The sequence below is a fragment of the Oratosquilla oratoria genome, chromosome 12 (assembly GCF_046742065.1).
Source record: "Oratosquilla oratoria isolate Oo_2021 chromosome 12, ASM4674206v1, whole genome shotgun sequence".
Classification (NCBI taxonomy): domain Eukaryota; kingdom Metazoa; phylum Arthropoda; class Malacostraca; order Stomatopoda; family Squillidae; genus Oratosquilla; species Oratosquilla oratoria.
Genome location: NC_134788.1, coordinates 66,213,676 through 66,231,057, shown reverse-complemented (window position 1 = coordinate 66,231,057; position 17,382 = coordinate 66,213,676). Strand labels below are relative to the sequence as shown.

Here is a 17,382-nt window from a genome sequence, read left to right as displayed (position 1 = left end):
CACTCTATCCAGCCTAGTAACCCCTACCATACTTCTCAGGCAATTCATCTCAAACACATTTAAACTCTTCCTCTTATGTTCCATATTTTTGCCCCATACAGTGCTCTCAGCACAATCACTCTTTCATACTCATAAATGTCTATTTCTCATTACACTTTTTAATCCACCAAGGCATTTAATTGCTTCTCTCAATCTGCATGCTACCTCCACCCCCACTCCTCCATTTCCTGCCACATTTGCACACAAGTATTAAAACTATCTACTTCTTCCAGTCTCTCTCCCTTAATACTCACTTCCAATTTGCTGCCATCCTCTCTCCTTAAACATCTCATCACCTTACTTTTACCCACATTTAAAAGAACATAAGAATGAAGGAGAGTGCAAGAGACCATAAGGCCTACACTAGGCCAACTTCCTTCTTTCGCGCACCTTCCTAAACTTCATCACTACCTTAACCCCTCCTCTGATCCCACTACAAGCACAATGTCATCAGCAAACAACAGCTGGCTCATCTCCCATTTTTCTCCATTTTCTTTAATCATCTCCAATCTCCCAGACCATTACCCTTATGTTTGTCTCTCACATCCCTCCATTTATGAATTGAACAGCCAAGGCCACATAACACACCCCTGGCGTCCCACCTTTACCTTGAACCACTTGCTCTCTCCATTTCCCATTCTAAAACAGGCTCTACTACTCTCATAAAAACTCTTGATTGCTCTCAACAGCTTTCCTCCTATCCCATATATCTGCAATACCTTCCACAGTGCCTTCCTGTCTACCCTGTCACAAGCCTTTTCCAAATCACTAAAGGCCCAAAAAAACATCCTTACCTTTTCCTAAAGCTTTCTCACATATCTGCCTTACCACATATATCTGATCCATGCAACCCCTACCTATCCTAAATCCATACTATTCCTCACCAATAACTGTGTTCCTCCCTAATCCTGTCAAAACCCTCCCATAAGCCTTCTCAACTACACTTAACAAACTGATTCCTCTGGAACTGCTACACTCACACTTGTTCCCTTTTCCCTTGTAAAGTAAAACTATACAGGCACTCATTAAGTCCTGTTGTACTTTACCCTCTTTTAGACAAACATTAAACAACATCACTGAACCTCCCTATTTTTAGACACTCCGCATGACACCCATATAACCCAGGTGTCTTACCTCCTCTCATTATTTCAATGACTACTTTCACCTTGTTTTTCCTTATTTCTCCTCCATTTTTGTCACTCATCACTGTTATTTTCCTGGTGCTTCCCACTGCAACTACCTTTCCCTCACTATCCTCCTTCACATTTAGTAACTCTCCAAAATACTCTACCCATCTTCCTTTTACTGCTGTCTTTTCCATTATCTTCTCTCCATCTGCACCTTTTACATTTTTTTCTGTATTCAATTCACCTCCCTTTCTTATCTTAACTTCCTTCCAAAACATCTTTTTATTACTTTCAAAAATTTGTCATATTCTTAACCCATTTCACATCTGCTCTCCTCTTTGTCTCCTTTATCTTATGCTTTACTTCTCCTTTCTTTTCTTTGTATCTCTCATATGATTCTCCTGTCCTATATTGTAACCAATCTGTGAATGCTCGTATCTTCTTTTCTACAACCTTCTTTGCTTCATCATCCCACCATTCACTACCCTTCCTTCTATTTCCTCCCATCCTCCTTGTTGCACACCTTGTGACTCCCTCCTTGAAACATCCCCATTCCTTGTCCACTCAAAGTTCCACTCTATCCTTCACTCCCTCCCACTCTTCTCTTAGCTTCTCATTGTACTCCTCCTTTTCTTTCTCATTTAAGCAATTTACTCTAAGCAAGTCCCTACCTTCTGTCCTTTTCCTCTTACCTATTTATCCTCCACTCTCAACTTACCTTTCACCAAGAAATGATCTGATATTCCCCCCACTCTCTCCCTTGAGAACATGTACATCCAAAACTAATCCTACTACTCTTTTGGTTACCACTATATAGTCCATTAAAGCCTTATCTACCATCCTTCCATCCACCACCCTCTCACATGTGTACTTATGCTCGACTTTCTTCCTAAACACTGTATTTGCTATCATTAACTCTTTCTAGACACATTTCCACCATCAGCTCTCCACTATGATTTTTTCCTGGATCTCCACACTTCCCAACCACTCCATCTTGTAGTTCATCTCCTACCCTGAGATCTCCCAATACCACTACATTGATATTTCTCCCTTAACCCTCTTTCACTCATTTAAATCTATCCAAAAAGCCTCCCTTTCCTCTACACTCTTTTCACCTACAAAGACCCATATCTCCCTTCTCAGTTTCACCTTTCACATCAACCTTGAAGAAACCTCCTTGTACTCCATCATACACATACCTAGCTCTTCACCTACTAGTATAGCCATCTCTTCTCTCCCATGTTCTCTCTTCACTCCTAGTACCCTCCCAAACTCGAGTACACCTTCCCTTTCAACTTAGTTTCATTCAGTGCCAACACATCTATCTTCTAACATACTGCCTATCTCTTCCCTTTTGGGGGAGACCACATAATGGAGAGATAATCGTAGTATAATAAAGTAGCATTGTTTCTCTATGAATAGATTTCCTCTATCACAGACAAAATTATGTGTGGCTCTGGCCTGTAGGGGCACCCCATATAGACCCTAAAGTATCAGCTGCATGCTACTGAGTAACTTTTAACCCCACCATAACATGTAGCCAATAACCCAGATGGGGATATGTACATGTTTTTATATTTGTTAATAATGCTGCAGTGTTCTGCATACAGTATTGATGGATCCTATTATGAAACTAGTCATTATCTTTATGTACATTTAATGTGCACTGTATGAAAAGATTAACTTTATTTCCTTGCAACAGCCAGACTTCTTTTTTTTATATAAAATTGAGATATGTGTTTTAATCAAAAGATGCTTTACAACACATGTTCTTTCACTTGTCTTTTATTTAACTCCAGTAAGTGGGTTTGACTTATGTTGTTCACCAGGTTGTGTATACAACCTACTTCATACTCTGTGCACCCTCACTGTCATGATTAAACCAAGTAATAAGGTGAGTGTGGCCTGTATGGCTTGTGTTTTAGGCATTCTAACAAAACATTATGTAAATTCTATTTCATTTATTGTGAAATTTCACAATACTAATGATAGATGCTACAATCATTCATTTATTTCATTTGTTTTGTACAGATCAAATGGTAGTCCACTGTTTCTATAGTAGTACTGAGAGACCTTAATGCTAGGGTAGGAAATGAACTATTTGATGAAGTGGTTGGGAAATGTGGAGTTCCTGGAAAGAATCATAGTGAAGAGTTGATGGTGATGTGTCTAGAGAGTTCATGTTAGCATCAATTGTTTGCAATTATGTTATTTGAAGAACATTTTATTATCCTTTTGTAGATTTACAAATGACTACAGATTAAAGACTATCGACCAAGTCTGCATCCCATATTTACCAAACACGGTTTTATTTTGCTTACCTCTAAGTAAGATCATGTAAAAATTTGGGATAGGGCTTTCCAATGTCTCACTTTCTCTTTATCACATTTTTTTAATTCTGATTTTTGTTTTGGCTTTGTTTCAGTGTTGCACTTTTATCTTAATATTTCTACAGGCCCTTTCAATACCCTTATTTTATCAGTACCTTCTTAGCTTATCTTATTCTTGAATAGTAAGTTGTATGAAACTCCACTGAATTTATAAAAACAAGAAAGAAAAATGCATCAAGTATTCAGCAATCAAGCCAAATTTAGAGGGAACATTTTACATTACATAAGTCACACTGGAATGGCTTCTCTCCTGTACAGGTCTTTATATGATGTGTGAGATTAACTTCTAGTGAGAAAGCAAAGCTGCACAAGTCACATTGGAATGGCTTCTCTCTAGTGAGAGTCACAACCAAGAGACCCTGTGTGGGTTCTCGTATGCTGTGTGAGATGACCGCTTTGTGAGAAAGCAGAGCCGCACAGGTCACATTGGAAAGGCTTCTCTCCTGTGTGGGTCTTCATATGATTTGTGAGAGAATGCTTTTGTGAGAAAGCAGAGCTGCACAGATTACATTGGAAAGGCTTCTCTCCTGTATGGGTCCTCATGTGCAGTGTTAGATAACTCTTTTGTGAGAAAGCAGAGTCACACAGGTCACATTGGAAAGGCTTCAATCCTGTGTGGGTACTCATATGCTTTGTGAGAGAAGACTTTTGTGAGAAAGCAGAGTCGCACAGGTCACACGGGAAAGGCTTCTCTCCTGTGTGGGTCCTCATATGCTGTTTAAGAGAACCCTTATTTGGGAAAGCAGAGTCACACAGGTCACACTGGAAAGGCTTCTCTCCTGTGTGGGTCCTCATATGCCGTGTGAGACAACCCTTTTGTGGGAAAGCAGAGCCGCACAGGTCACATTGGAAAGCCTTCTTTCCTGTGTGGGCACTCATATGATGTGTGAGAGAAGTCTTTTGTGAGAAAGCAGAGCCACACAGGTCACATTGGAAAGGCTTCTCTCCTGTGTGGGTCCTGATATGCTGTGTGAGAGAAGTCTTTTGTGAGAAAGCAGAGCCACACAGGTCACATTGGAAAGGCTTCTCTCCTGTGTGGGTCCTCATATGCTGTGTGAGATGACCCTTTTGTGAGAAAGCAAAGTCACACAGGTCACATTGGAATGGCTTCTCTCCTGTGTGGGTCATCGTATGATTTATGAGGTGACACTTTTGTGTGAAGGCTTTATCACACAGATCACAATGGAATGGCTTCAATCCTGTGTGGGTCCTCATATGCAGTGTGAGAGAACCCTTTCTTGAGAAAGCAGAATCACAATGGTCACACTGGAAATGCTTCTCTCTTGTATGCTTTTTGAGAGAACACTTTTGTGAGAAAGCAGAGTCACACATGTCACACTGGAAAGGCTTCTCTCCTGTGTGGGTCCTCATATGCTCCGTGAGAGAACCTATATATGAGAAAGCAGAGTCGCACAGGTCACACTGGAAAGGCTTCTCTCCTGTGTGGGTCCTCATATGCTGTTTAAGAGAACCCTTTTTTGGGAAAGCAGAGTCACACAGGTCACACTGGAAAGGCTTCTCTCCTGTGTGGGTCCTCATATGCCGTGTGAGAGAACCCTTTTGTGAGAAAGCAGAGCCGCACAGGTCACATTGGAAAGGCTTCTTTCCTGTGTGGGCACTCATATGATGTGTGAGAGAAGTCTTTTGTGAGAAAGCAGAGCCACACAGGTCACATTGGAAAGGCTTCTCTCCTGTGTGGGTCCTGATATGCTGTGTGAGAGAAGTCTTTTGTGAGAAAGCAGAGCCACACAGGTCACATTGGAAAGGCTTCTCACCTGTGTGGGTCCTCATATGCTGTGTGAGATGACCCTTTTGTGAGAAAGCAAAGTCACACAGGTCACACTGGAATGGCTTCTCTCCTGTGTGGGTCATCGTATGATTTATGAGGTGACACTTTTGTGTGAAGGCTTTATCACACAGATCACAATGGAATGGCTTCAATCCTGTGTGGGTCCTCATATGTAGTGTGAGAGAACCCTTTCTTGAGAAAGCAGAATCACAATGGTCACACTGGAAATGCTTCTCTCTTGTATGCTTTTTGAGAGAACACTTTTGTGAGAAAGCAGAGTCACACAGGTCACACTGGAAAGGCTTCTCTCCTGTGTGGGTCCTCATATGCTCCGTGAGAGAACCTTTATATGAGAAAGCAGAGTCGCACAGGTCACACTGGAAAGGCTTCTCTCCTGTGTGGGTCCTCATATGCTGTTTGAGAGAACCCTTTTTTGGGAAAGCAGAGTCACACAGGTCACATTGGAAAGGCTTCTCTCCTGTGTAGGTCATTATTAGACATTTCAGGTCACCCTGAGAGGACTTCTCTCCAGTGTGGGTCATTGCACGACAATGTCTTGTGATATAACTGTGCCATAGGTGTCACACCAGATCCTCATCATCAGATGACACATGTGGACTCCATGGATAGCTCTTCCAAAGATGGTAACAATTATTCTCATCCTAGAAAAAATGTAATAAAACTCCATAACATTCCATGTTTGGGCTCACAAGACCTGAATCTAAACATGATCTACTCGAGGAATGTTCATTCATTTAATTTCACTCATCTGACTTGAATAAATTATGCATCTTACATCATTTCAGACTCATTGGAAAGAGGTGTACCTATGTTATCATCTCAGCAAATCATAATAAATAAAACTGATCTAAGAAATTGTAATGGCACTTTCTATATTTTTCTTGTCACATTTAATAAAATTCCTGTTTGTCTAATAGAAAAAACTATCAGATATACTTACTGAAACAATCTCAACAATCATGACATACTCAGGCAGGAACTGCTATCAAATGAAGCCTGTGACATCTTCCTTACTGGTTGTGACATCTGTGTTTTAATACTAACAAAAGATGAAAAGAAGAAAAAATATTTATTCTCTTTGTGGAACCTTTATTTGATATCAGTATTATCTCAGTTTAGATATCCCTGCCTATTAACATTGAACAATGTAAAGTTGGATGATCTGTGAGCTTTGGTCTCATTTGAGCATTTTCCACATCAATGTTTCTCAAATGGACGCTTCCCATATGAACACTTTATACAAGAATATAATAACAGTACAGACAAAGGTACTATTGACAGTATTTATGTCTGGCACATTGGTTGGAAAGAATGAGTGAAGAAAGATTAGTAAAAGAGGTGTGGAAGGCAGAGGTAGGAGTAAACTTGAGGGGGCAACCAAGGATGAGATGGTTTGATGAGGTAAAAGGGACATTAGGAAAGAGGGGATTATCAGTTGAGGAGGGACAGAAGAGGACAGAAGGCAGGGGTGAATGGAGAATGGTTGCGTATGGATGATGCTGTGATGCATGAGGGGGAGTGGATGGGGGATGGGAGGTGAGGGTGTGTGAAAAAAGGATTTGAAAAAATAATTTAACACAACCTGAAGGGATTTCTCCCCATCTGCTCTTTTTCTGCTTGAGGGAACAGAGTGGGGGGTTGCCAGTTTAATGAAGCCGCATCTTGTGACACTGCTTCTGACCCAGGGCAGTGGGCGAGATGCAGGGATGACCCGTCATCCAGGAGTTGATAAGATAAGAGGGAGGGTGGAGGGGTGTGGAGTGCATTCAGGGATGGAATGGGAGGGAATGATTTTATGCCTTTTCCTTTTTGGCTACCTCCCTTGTAAGGGGGAAAAAGCCTTGGTATATGTATGTATGTATGAAATTCTAATCAGCATGTTTTTTAATGGTATCATAAAAATATGGTATTCACAAAATCAATATCTAATTTTCTATTGCCATATCATTTAGATATGCTCATCTTTAGATTTACTGTGTGTAAGAACAGTTCAAATAGGATACACTATGATTATGAAGATGCTTCTCAGTCTAGTTACCTATTATTTTTTACATCGCTGCTGACATTAACATTAATTTTCAGTACTTATATATGGTGCTCAAAATACTGAGAATGATAAAAGCTAGCCGATAATATGGGCAATTGCAACTGTGGGACTGGCAAACATACTGATAAATGCCCACACATTTACCTCTGCTCAGAATGTAGGTACGCAAATCCACGGACGGCGCCACCATCGTGCATGTACTGTTCACATCAGGGCTGGGGAGTCGGGACTCTGCACATCCGACTCCGACTCCCATAATTTTTTAGAATCGACTCAGACTCCTATTTTAAAAAAAATAAGAGTAATTAAATATTTTTATATAATTTTCTTATTTTATGTTGCATATTAGTCAAAATAGCATTTCATCACTGCCAAGTGAATCATCAGGCTAATTTCAAAGTCATAAATGACTTCATGGCTATAGCTATGCCATTTGGCTTTTTTTAACTTTATCGAAAGAAATACATTATTGGCAAAATACATATAAAGATACATAAGAAAATACTTGAATTGCAAACAACTAAACATATAAACTAAAAAAATAACTTCTTAAACAAAATTAAATAACTGAAAGAACAATATTGTAATCAATTAATCCTTTATTGAAATGAAACATGAAACTCTGTTCAATAATTTAAAGTCCTTACAAATAACATGGCTTCTATAATGTCTTCTTTCATTGATGCTCTAAGATCACTCTTCATCAGCCTCAGAACTGAGAAGAGGCTCTCCATGCTAACCTGTGTCGGAGGGATTGCTGTGACGGTGAGAGCTACTTCCCTTATTACTTCTGGGTAGCCTTTGATTATTTCCTGCAAAGATAATTTGCTTTTGCTGTTGTATTCAATATTTTCTATTTCTGCCAATGCTCTGTTGAAATCTTCTTTAACCCCTTCCATACGGTGCCGCACACGTAGGCGTCATGGGGAGCGAGTGTATTCGCGATGCCATATCGGCGTCTTGATTAAAAAAATATTGTAGTCGCCCCTCCATAATGACATTCTTTCTAATTCTTTTGTAATCGCATTTTCTATGGTTATCAAAATTCACGGGTGAAGCGAGACCGATCGATATAAGCGGTGACTATATTTTATGATGCGAGTTTCATTACGACACGTCGTACGGCTGGCATTGGCTGCTGCCACCGAGATCTAAGTCCATGACGCCTACGTGTCATCGGAGTTGAATGGGTTAAATTTAGTTATCTTCACTTCCATAGGTTGAGCCTCAGTGGTGGCACTGTCTAGTTTTCTTTTCTTAGCTTTCTGTAGTGCTAATTTCTTAACAAAATTTTCAAAATCATCAGCATCACTTGAAGATGAAGACTCCACTTCAATACTTTCACAATGAAACTAAAATATTCTGAAGATTTGCTCAGAAGACCTTTCATTTTCATTCCAAGTTTGCAGAGACATTCTTTTGCTCTTTTGCACTGCTCTTCCTCTAGCAATATTCGTTTTTTTATCCACAAATATCGATGCCAACAGAATGTCATTGTCAGTAAGCTGTGGTTCTCTTCTGTTCATTGAGTTGAGTATCCCATTAGCTACAAGACCTCCTTTTTTAGTCACATTGAAAATTAATTTTTTCCATTCGAATAAAAACTCCCCAGCTGTCAAGTCTTCAGCTTGTTATGTTTTTGTCACAGTGTATGGTAGCAGAAGAAGCTCCTCCAATTCTGTTGCTGAGTGCCATTGGCTTTCAGTTAGAGACAATGATGGATTGTATATGTCCTCCAAGACTGACCTTAGTTCAAGCAGTCTCTGCACCATCAAATATGTGCTCCCCCAGCGTGTAGCCTGGTCAAGTACAGCTCCTTTACCAGCTCTTCTTTTTACAATCGCAACTATTTTTGGAGTTCTTGTGGCTACTGCAACCTGTCTTAACTTTCCTATTAAATTCGCAGTATGATGGTCTTTAAGACCATCCCTTATGGCAAGTTGCAGTGTGTGCACAGCACATCACATGTGCCTGATCTTACAAAGTTTTGATGCTTCTTCAGCAACATCATCAAGATGTTCATCTGAGTGTTGTTGGTCTCCTTCAGTTAGTGATACAGCAGTTTTATCAGTGGTGTTGCTGGTTTCTTTTTCTTAATTTTCTTGACTTTCATTTAGGTTTTCTATAGTTTTTATTATGTTAGTCATTATCAGTAACAATGCTGATGATGTTTTCTTTATCAATATTGTATTCTTTCAAAACATTCTCAATCAAACCTTGAAGAATGCTGCTGTCATGCTTTGCTTTTGTATCTTTAACAGCAAGAGTGCTTGTTACCATCTTTCCATCACTAGTACAGTACCTTACATTTATTGCGAAGTAATTGACTCTGTGCCTTGTTGCTGCATCCATTTTCAAAAATGGATACCAGCCTGAAAGAATGTTCTGTAGTTCTTCTTTCTTTGTATCTGCTTCATTTATGATAATTTTCCTAATGTTATGTCTGTCCAGGGAAATATTTAACTTTTTAGCCATTTTGCCAATAAGCTGCTGGAGTGCCGGTTGAGAGAACAGAACAAGAGGCGGCATGCTGTTATGAACAACTAAGTCAATTATGTTCTTCTGAAACTTTTCTGCAGTCATAGTAATAGTAATTTTATCAGACATTAATAATTTCCTCAGATCAGTTTGCCTTTCAGTAGGTGCTTGACAAGATGTTGAAGTTGAAGCTTTTGAGAGTGATACAGTTTGATCATTTTCTTTAACATTTTCAAAAACATTTGGATGGTGACGTTCCAAATGCCTCTTCAAATTACAAGCTCTAGTTGGAGAACTTTTACCAACACCGCAACATGTACTTATCTTACTTTCACACAGCTTTCCAGTTCCACTGTCAACATAATTCTCATCGTCATTTACTGTACAAACATAAAACTTATATACAGATAGCAAAAAGTGCTCAAATACACTTGATTTAGCTGGTGTCTTTCTTGCCATATTGATAGGGATATATATATAACTCAAATCTGAAAAGAACACAAAGAGAAAAGACACTATTATTCTAACATATACATGAGAAAAAAAAAAAGTTTTTGGCACTCAAATTAGGTTAGGCTATCAGTTTAGAAATAATTTTTGGATTCCAAGCAACCTATATACATACATAAATATGCATATGTAAATATATATATATATTATTGCATAACTAATTATGACAAAAAGAAAAGACATTATAACATATACATGAGAAAAAAAAACTAAGTTTTGGGCACCCAAATTAGGTTAGGCTATCAGTTTAGAAATCATTTTTTGTATTCCAAGCAACATACTATACATACATGCATATATACATATATATATATATGTATGTGTGTGTGTATTTACCTAGTTGTATTTTACTGGAAGGGGAGCTATGCTCGTGGTGTCCAGTCTTCATATTTCATTTTATCTAAACTGTTTTTAAATTCATGTATTGTTTTTGTACACACCACTTTCTCATCTAACTTGTTCCAACTGTCTATTGTGTGTGTGTGTATTACCTAGTTGTATTTTGCGGGAAGGGGAGCTATGCTCGTGATGTCCCGCCTTTGTATCTTGCAGTGTCTAGTTTGTTTTTAAATTCATGAATGGTTTTTGCGCATACTATTTCATTGTCCAGTTTGTTCCAAGTGTCCAAAACTCTATGAGGAAAACTGTTTTTCTTCAGTTCTCTTCTATAGCTATGTTTTTTTATTTTCTTTCCATGTCCCCTTGTGTTTCTTTTGTCCCAGTTAAGTAAGTTCTCTCTATCGAGTACCTCTATGCCTCTCATGATTCTGTAGATGGTCAATAGGTCACCTCTCTCTCTTCTTTGCTCCAGTGTCGGTAACTCCAGTTTAGCCAATCTCTCCTCGTATGATAGGTTTGCAAGTGCAGGTGCCATTTTTGTAGCTGCTCTTTGGATTCTTTCTATTTTCTTTATATTCTTTTTGGTACTGGGGGACCACAATGTCGCCGCATACTCTAATCTAGGCCTTATCAATGTAACCAATATTTTTTTTATCATGTCTTCGTCCAAGTATGTAAACGCCACTTTTATTGATCTTAGCAAGTTGTAAGTCTCCCCGACAATTTTGTTAATCTGTATATCATAGGACAAGTCGTTCGTGATAATTACTCCCAAATCTTTTTCGGATCCTACTTTCTTTACTTCTTTGGTTCCAATTGTATATTTTCCTGATATTCTATTTTTGCTTTTTCCAAACTCCATTATGCTACACTTCTTAGTATTAAAGTCCACTTCCCATTTCTGACTCCAGTTCCATACCCTATTTAGGTCTTCTTGCAGTACTTCACAGTCCTCCTCAGTTTCTATTTTCCTTAGCAGTTTGGCGTCATCGGCAAAGAAGCTCATGTAGCAGTTCACGTCCTCGTCCATGTTGGACGTCTTGGGCGGCATGTTGCTTCTATGGCAAATGTCAGTGTGTGTGTGTGTGTGTGTGTGGACTAGGTGAGTGATACACACACACACACACACAGGCAAGGCTATGCCTTCATTTCTTCAATATATATTTCCTATAAAATAGTTTTCATTTGCTCACCTGAATAATAGGGAATGACTAATATTCATCATCATGGGGATTGGATATGATACAGCCTACTAGCCTAGTAGGTAATTGTTTTATTGAAAACATTTCACCTAATTTTTTGGATTCAGCTTTTCCTAGGCTACACGAAACTGTTATCAAAACACCTGTCATTTCATGATGTTTACATATAAATAATGACTTAATTCTAGGATTATTCATATACATGATATATGAGTCAGTAATAACTCTTACATTTTAAATAGGTAATTGTGATTAAATGGAGAGTTAATGATGAAATAAACTTAAAAAATGTCCAGAGATGCGTGCGTGGAGAGAACAGCTGATCGCAATGTTATTGTTATGGTTTGGCTCATGGACGAGAGATGGCAGGAGCTATCCATTTCCCAGTGATTACCTTTATTCGAGAGGGTGTTAAAGAAAACGGGGAGAAATATAAAACGTTTTTTTTTTTGTGACCTTGAAATAAGGTGACTTTTGACAGCTCCTAGAACCTTTCCTCCTATCCCATATATCTGCATAACCTCCTACAGTGCCTTTCTGTCTACCCTATTGTAAGCCTTTTCCAGATCCATAAAAGCCCAAAAAACATCCTTCCCCTTTCCTATAGCTTTCTCACATATTTGTCTTAGCACAAAGATATGATCTACACAACCTCTACCCATCCTAAATCCACACTGTTCCTCACCAATTACTCCCTCTGTTCCTCTCCTAATCCTCTCAATCAAGACCCTCCCATAAGCCTTTCCAACTACACTTAACAAGCTAATTCCTATGAAATTACTACATTCACACTTGTCCCCCTTTCCTTTGTAAAGTGGAACTATACAAGCACTCCTCCAGTCCTCTGGCACTCTACCCTCTCTCCAGCAAATATTAAATAACCTCACCAGCCAGTCCACCATCACTGTGCCTCCTTTTTTTAGACATTCTGCATGGCATCCATCCAGACCAGGTGCCTTACCTGCTTTCATCATCTTAACAACTGCCTTCACCTCATCCTTTCTTATTTCTCCTCCATTTTCCTCACTCATTTTCTTAGCATTTCCCACTGCAGCTATCTTTCCCTCCCTATCCTCCTTTACATTTACCAACTCCCTAAATTATTCTGCCCATCTTCCCCTTACTGCCTTCTCTTCCATTATCATCTCTCCATCTGCACCTTTTACCTTTTTTCTCTACTTGATTCGCCTCCTCTTTCTCTCTTAATTTCTCTCCAAAACATCTTTATATTACTCTCAAAATTTTCTGTCATACTCTTACCCCACTTCACATCTGCTCTCCTCTTTGCCTCCTTTACCTTTTGCTTTACTTCTCTTTTCTTTTCTTTGTACGTCTCATATGACTCCCTCATCCTATTTTGTAACCAATCTGTGAAACCTCGCTTCTTCCCTTCTACAACCTTCTTTGTTTCCTCATCCCACCATTCACTACCCTTCCTTCTATTTCCTCCTGTCCTTCTTGTTCCACACACCATTTTTGCACACTTTGTGACTCCCTCCTTGAACCATCCCCATTCCTCCTCCACACCCATCTCTACTCCATCCTTCACTCCCTCCCACTCCTCCTTCAGCTTCTTCTTGTACTCCTCCTTTTCATTTAAAGAGTTCACTCCAAGCACCTCCCTACCTTTTGTCCCTTTCCTCTTTCAACATCTATAGTTCAATTATTTGAATGATTTTCTTTAAAATGTGACTTTCACTGACTAGTAACAGACCAAATCCGAACAAGGACGGTTTTAACTCATATGCGAGATTTTATATAAAAAACATTAGCACATGGTTACACATAGTTGAATTATGTGAACTATTTTCTTTAAAATGTGTGATTTTCACTGACAACAGACCAAATCTGAACAAGGATGGTTTTTACTCAAATGTGCAATGTGTATCCATCACTAACCATCACCCACCACGCACGTGATCCACATGCTTGCAACATAGCGAGACTTCCCCTCTTGCTTACCTTGCGTTTCCCACAACATGAACCTAACGCAGCACATTTGAAGACAAACAAGATATAGATGCCCAATGTCACCAGACTAACCTATTATAAGTCCTTTTATTATAACTGCCCTAGTATATTAAGCATAAACTAACATATATATATAATATACCTAACAATATCCACCAATTATAGGACTAACCCTCTTAAATAGAACAGACCCCATGCAATGAATAACAAGACTAACACCTTTGCTTGTAACCTACTAACCCTCCTATATAATGTTTAACACCCATGTCACGTAGCCAGAGCTGGGGTAGGTGAAGAACCTACCGCCAGAGGCTGGGTAGGTCTAGACCCTACTGGCCAGAGGTCAGAGCTAGGCAGACCGTGTAGGCTGCCAGCCTATCGTGCCCTAGGTGAAGGGCTGGCACTTATTGTATTTAGCCCAAAGGGCCCATTGAAAGTTGTTAACCCAAACTCCCTTGTTTAAATAAATAGAAGAAAACTCCCGCTTTGGAGTTTATCTCACCGCATTAAGACCTCCCTATGTAACCATACAGACCACAGGTCGGTTACAGAGGTACCAGACCCCTATAGAACGGTTACAAATGGAGTGTAGTTTGATCCATACCACCAGTGATCATACATGGCGGGCTGGACTAATCGTAGCTGTAGTCGGTAATTTTGCAAAGGCTAAAAACGTAACTTCTCTTCCATCAAATTACATGGAAATCATACATTATAAAGAAAATAGGTCAAACAATGCAATTATATTCTAATTTTATTTACAAAATTGTGCATTTGAGCAAAAACCGTCCTTGTTCGGGTTTGGTCAGTAATTAGTGAGTCAGGCGGTATTCGTAGCTATGGTCGGTAATTTACCAGAGGATAAAAATGTGACTTCTCTTTGATCAAATTATATGGAAACCACACATTTTAAAGAAAATATGTCAAATAATGCACCCACATGCACACACCACTGTAATAGATCAGTGTTACACATAATCATTATTAAGATAATGTCATAATCATACAATATTTACACAGAATTTTCATAAGTTTACATTTTTACAAATTCCAATCATACCTTACTCGTAATTTAGCAGAAACGTAGGTCAGGTATGTGTGTGTGTGTGGAGGGGGAAGGGGGATTCAAATGTAGAAAGTACACCTAGTGAGCCACGATCAACCCTGACGCGACTGACGGAGCGACTGATCAAATTCAGTAGTAATTTATGGTACAAATGACAAGGAGTGTTGGTTTTAGATTATGTTTACTTCAAAAATGGTAATAATAACAAGAAGAATTGAATGGAGTTTTGACCCTAGCTAGGACGTGTTGACCAGGGGGCATTTTGACCCAAGGACGTTTTGATCTCACCCGGGGATGTTTTGACTGGTAAGTATGAAATGTCCACTATGCAATGTCCACTGTCGTACCTACTGTACCACTACCAGTCTCCTGGGGATGTCTGGGATATCCTCATCAACATAGGTAGTCACAAAGGTGAGCCCGGATAAAGAACAAGAACAGTTATTAGCTAACTATCAACCGACGGCCCAGCAATTAATAATAGATCAATGCCATTTTAACCACGCCACTGAAGGCGACGCCGTTTTGACTTGCCCAGGGCCATTTTGGTAGCGGGGCCATTTTGTCTGATAAGCTTGCACCATCCTTTAAGGGAAATGGTATCAGTTTTGCACCAAGTCTTTGGTTTTTTTTTTCCATGCTGACCAACATTTTCATACGCAGGGAGATGAGAAACAGTTTTGATTAAAACTGAGGGTGGGGGATGGTAGAGGACGGTGGAAGACAGCAATTAGTAGGACCCAACCTTCACATGACAAGTTGTATGTCAATTGGCCCAGGGGTTTGGATTTTAGGGATGATTATCTCTAAATTGACAATAGTTGCTATGGCAACATGATAGGTGTTAGTAAGAATTGTATCAAAGGAAGGTCCTACATTGTTTTTGACATGCTCAGATGATTTATTGACCCATAAAACCTTCACATGCCAAGTTGTATGTCAATTGGGCCAGGGGCTTGGATTATACTGATGATCATCTCTAAATTGACAACTGAAGTTGCCATGAAAAGGCAAATTAAAAATTTGGTATACTGGAGGTGTTCCACATTGTTTTTGACATGCTCAGGTAATTTGTTGACCCATAAAGCCCACGTATTCAACATTTTAATAAAATTAGACCAGTGATGTGTATTTCTTTACAAAAATCTGGTAAAATTTTACTTTCGACCTTTGTTGGAATATAGCAATACAAAATTAAATATTAATTTTGTAAATTAAAATGTATGAACGTAATATGCAATTTTGTGTGCGGAAATGAAAATAAAAATAGTTGCTAAAACAGATTTCTAAGTAACGAAGTCGTGTATGACGAATGGTACGCCATGTTTGTTATGGTAGATGCCGACGTCGGAGAAATGAAAGGACGATAAATTTGTCTAAACTAAATTGAACTAAACTTAACTAACCTAACCTGTGTTTAATAAATCATTACCTGCAAATTAGATATCATCCGGCTGGTCCTCGTCGTCGTGAGAGACGTTGGCGGGCTTTTCAACCACTCAGCTTTTGTATGGCTATATTCCTCCAATGGTCGAAAGTAAAATTTTACCGGTTAGGTTAGGTTAGGTTAGTTTAGTTTACTTTAGTTTAGACAAATTTATCGTCCTTTCATTTCTCCGACGTCGGAATCTACCATAACAAACATGGCGTACCATTCGTAGTACACGACTTCGTTAATTATGAAATCTGTTTTAGCAACTATTTCTATTTTCATTTCATACATTTTAATTTACAAAATTACTATTTAATTTTGTATTGCTATATTCCAACAAAGGTCGAAAGTAAAATTTTACCAAAAATCTTTACAAGTCACCACCTTTAATTCTAACCTTTTGTTATAGTAAAGTCTAGCCAAAAATTCGGGATAAAAAATAATTCAAAAAATCGTATCTCCCTTTTCTTTTCAGCTATTTAAGAAATGTAAAAAGTGCTTTGTTTCTAATGAAATGGTCTTTCATATGCAATATTATTGCATATGAAAGACCATTTCATTCTTATTGCCAATAAGAACTCATGGGTTATTATTATTATTATCACTTTTTTTGCCCGTTGCCACATTATTCACTGCCAAGCGGGAATTGGAGTGTAGCAAGTGCCAAATACGAACACACCACGCATGCACTAAGCTTCCTTATCACTACATCATTGACTTACGAATTCAAGAAGAAGGCACACTTGCTGGACCTGCACAAAACACAGAGAGGAAGAATAAAATTCGAGGCTTGGCGGGCTATGACGTCACGTAAACAAACATGTAGATACGGGCACAAAACTTTTTTTTTTAATCCTTAAGTTATTGTTGCATATGAAAGGCAATTTTATTAGAAACAAGATGTTATTTAAAGTTTTTATATAGCTTGAAAAATAAGGGAGATATGATTTTTCAAATTATTTTTATATTCC

At 38.8% G+C, this 17,382-nt stretch overlaps 1 protein-coding gene across 2 annotated transcripts; it reads right to left on the bottom strand.

The window, feature by feature from the left end:
* Nucleotides 1–3,144: 3,144 nt before the first annotated feature.
* LOC143031955 (uncharacterized) lies at nucleotides 3,145–17,178 on the bottom strand. 2 transcript variants are annotated; one of them, XM_076196345.1, is made up of 4 exons: nucleotides 17,134–17,178; nucleotides 7,558–7,694; nucleotides 6,307–6,405; nucleotides 3,145–6,007 (listed from the first exon to the last, which is right to left on the bottom strand). In XM_076196345.1, exon 4 carries the CDS (start codon nucleotides 5,885–5,887, stop codon nucleotides 3,890–3,892), a length of 1,998 nt encoding a protein of 665 aa, XP_076052460.1. In that variant the 5' UTR covers nucleotides 5,888–6,007; nucleotides 6,307–6,405; nucleotides 7,558–7,694; nucleotides 17,134–17,178; the 3' UTR covers nucleotides 3,145–3,889. The 2 variants fall into 2 exon arrangements, with proteins under 2 accessions (XP_076052460.1, XP_076052461.1); XM_076196346.1 differs by lacking the exons at nucleotides 6,307–6,405; nucleotides 7,558–7,694.
* Nucleotides 17,179–17,382: the final 204 nt, after the last annotated feature.

What these genes read in the sequence shown, in the direction of transcription:
- LOC143031955 (XM_076196345.1), bottom strand. Translation starts at nt 5,887, where the DNA reads ATGACCCACACTGGAGAGAAGTCCTCTCAGGGTGACCTGAAATGTCTA.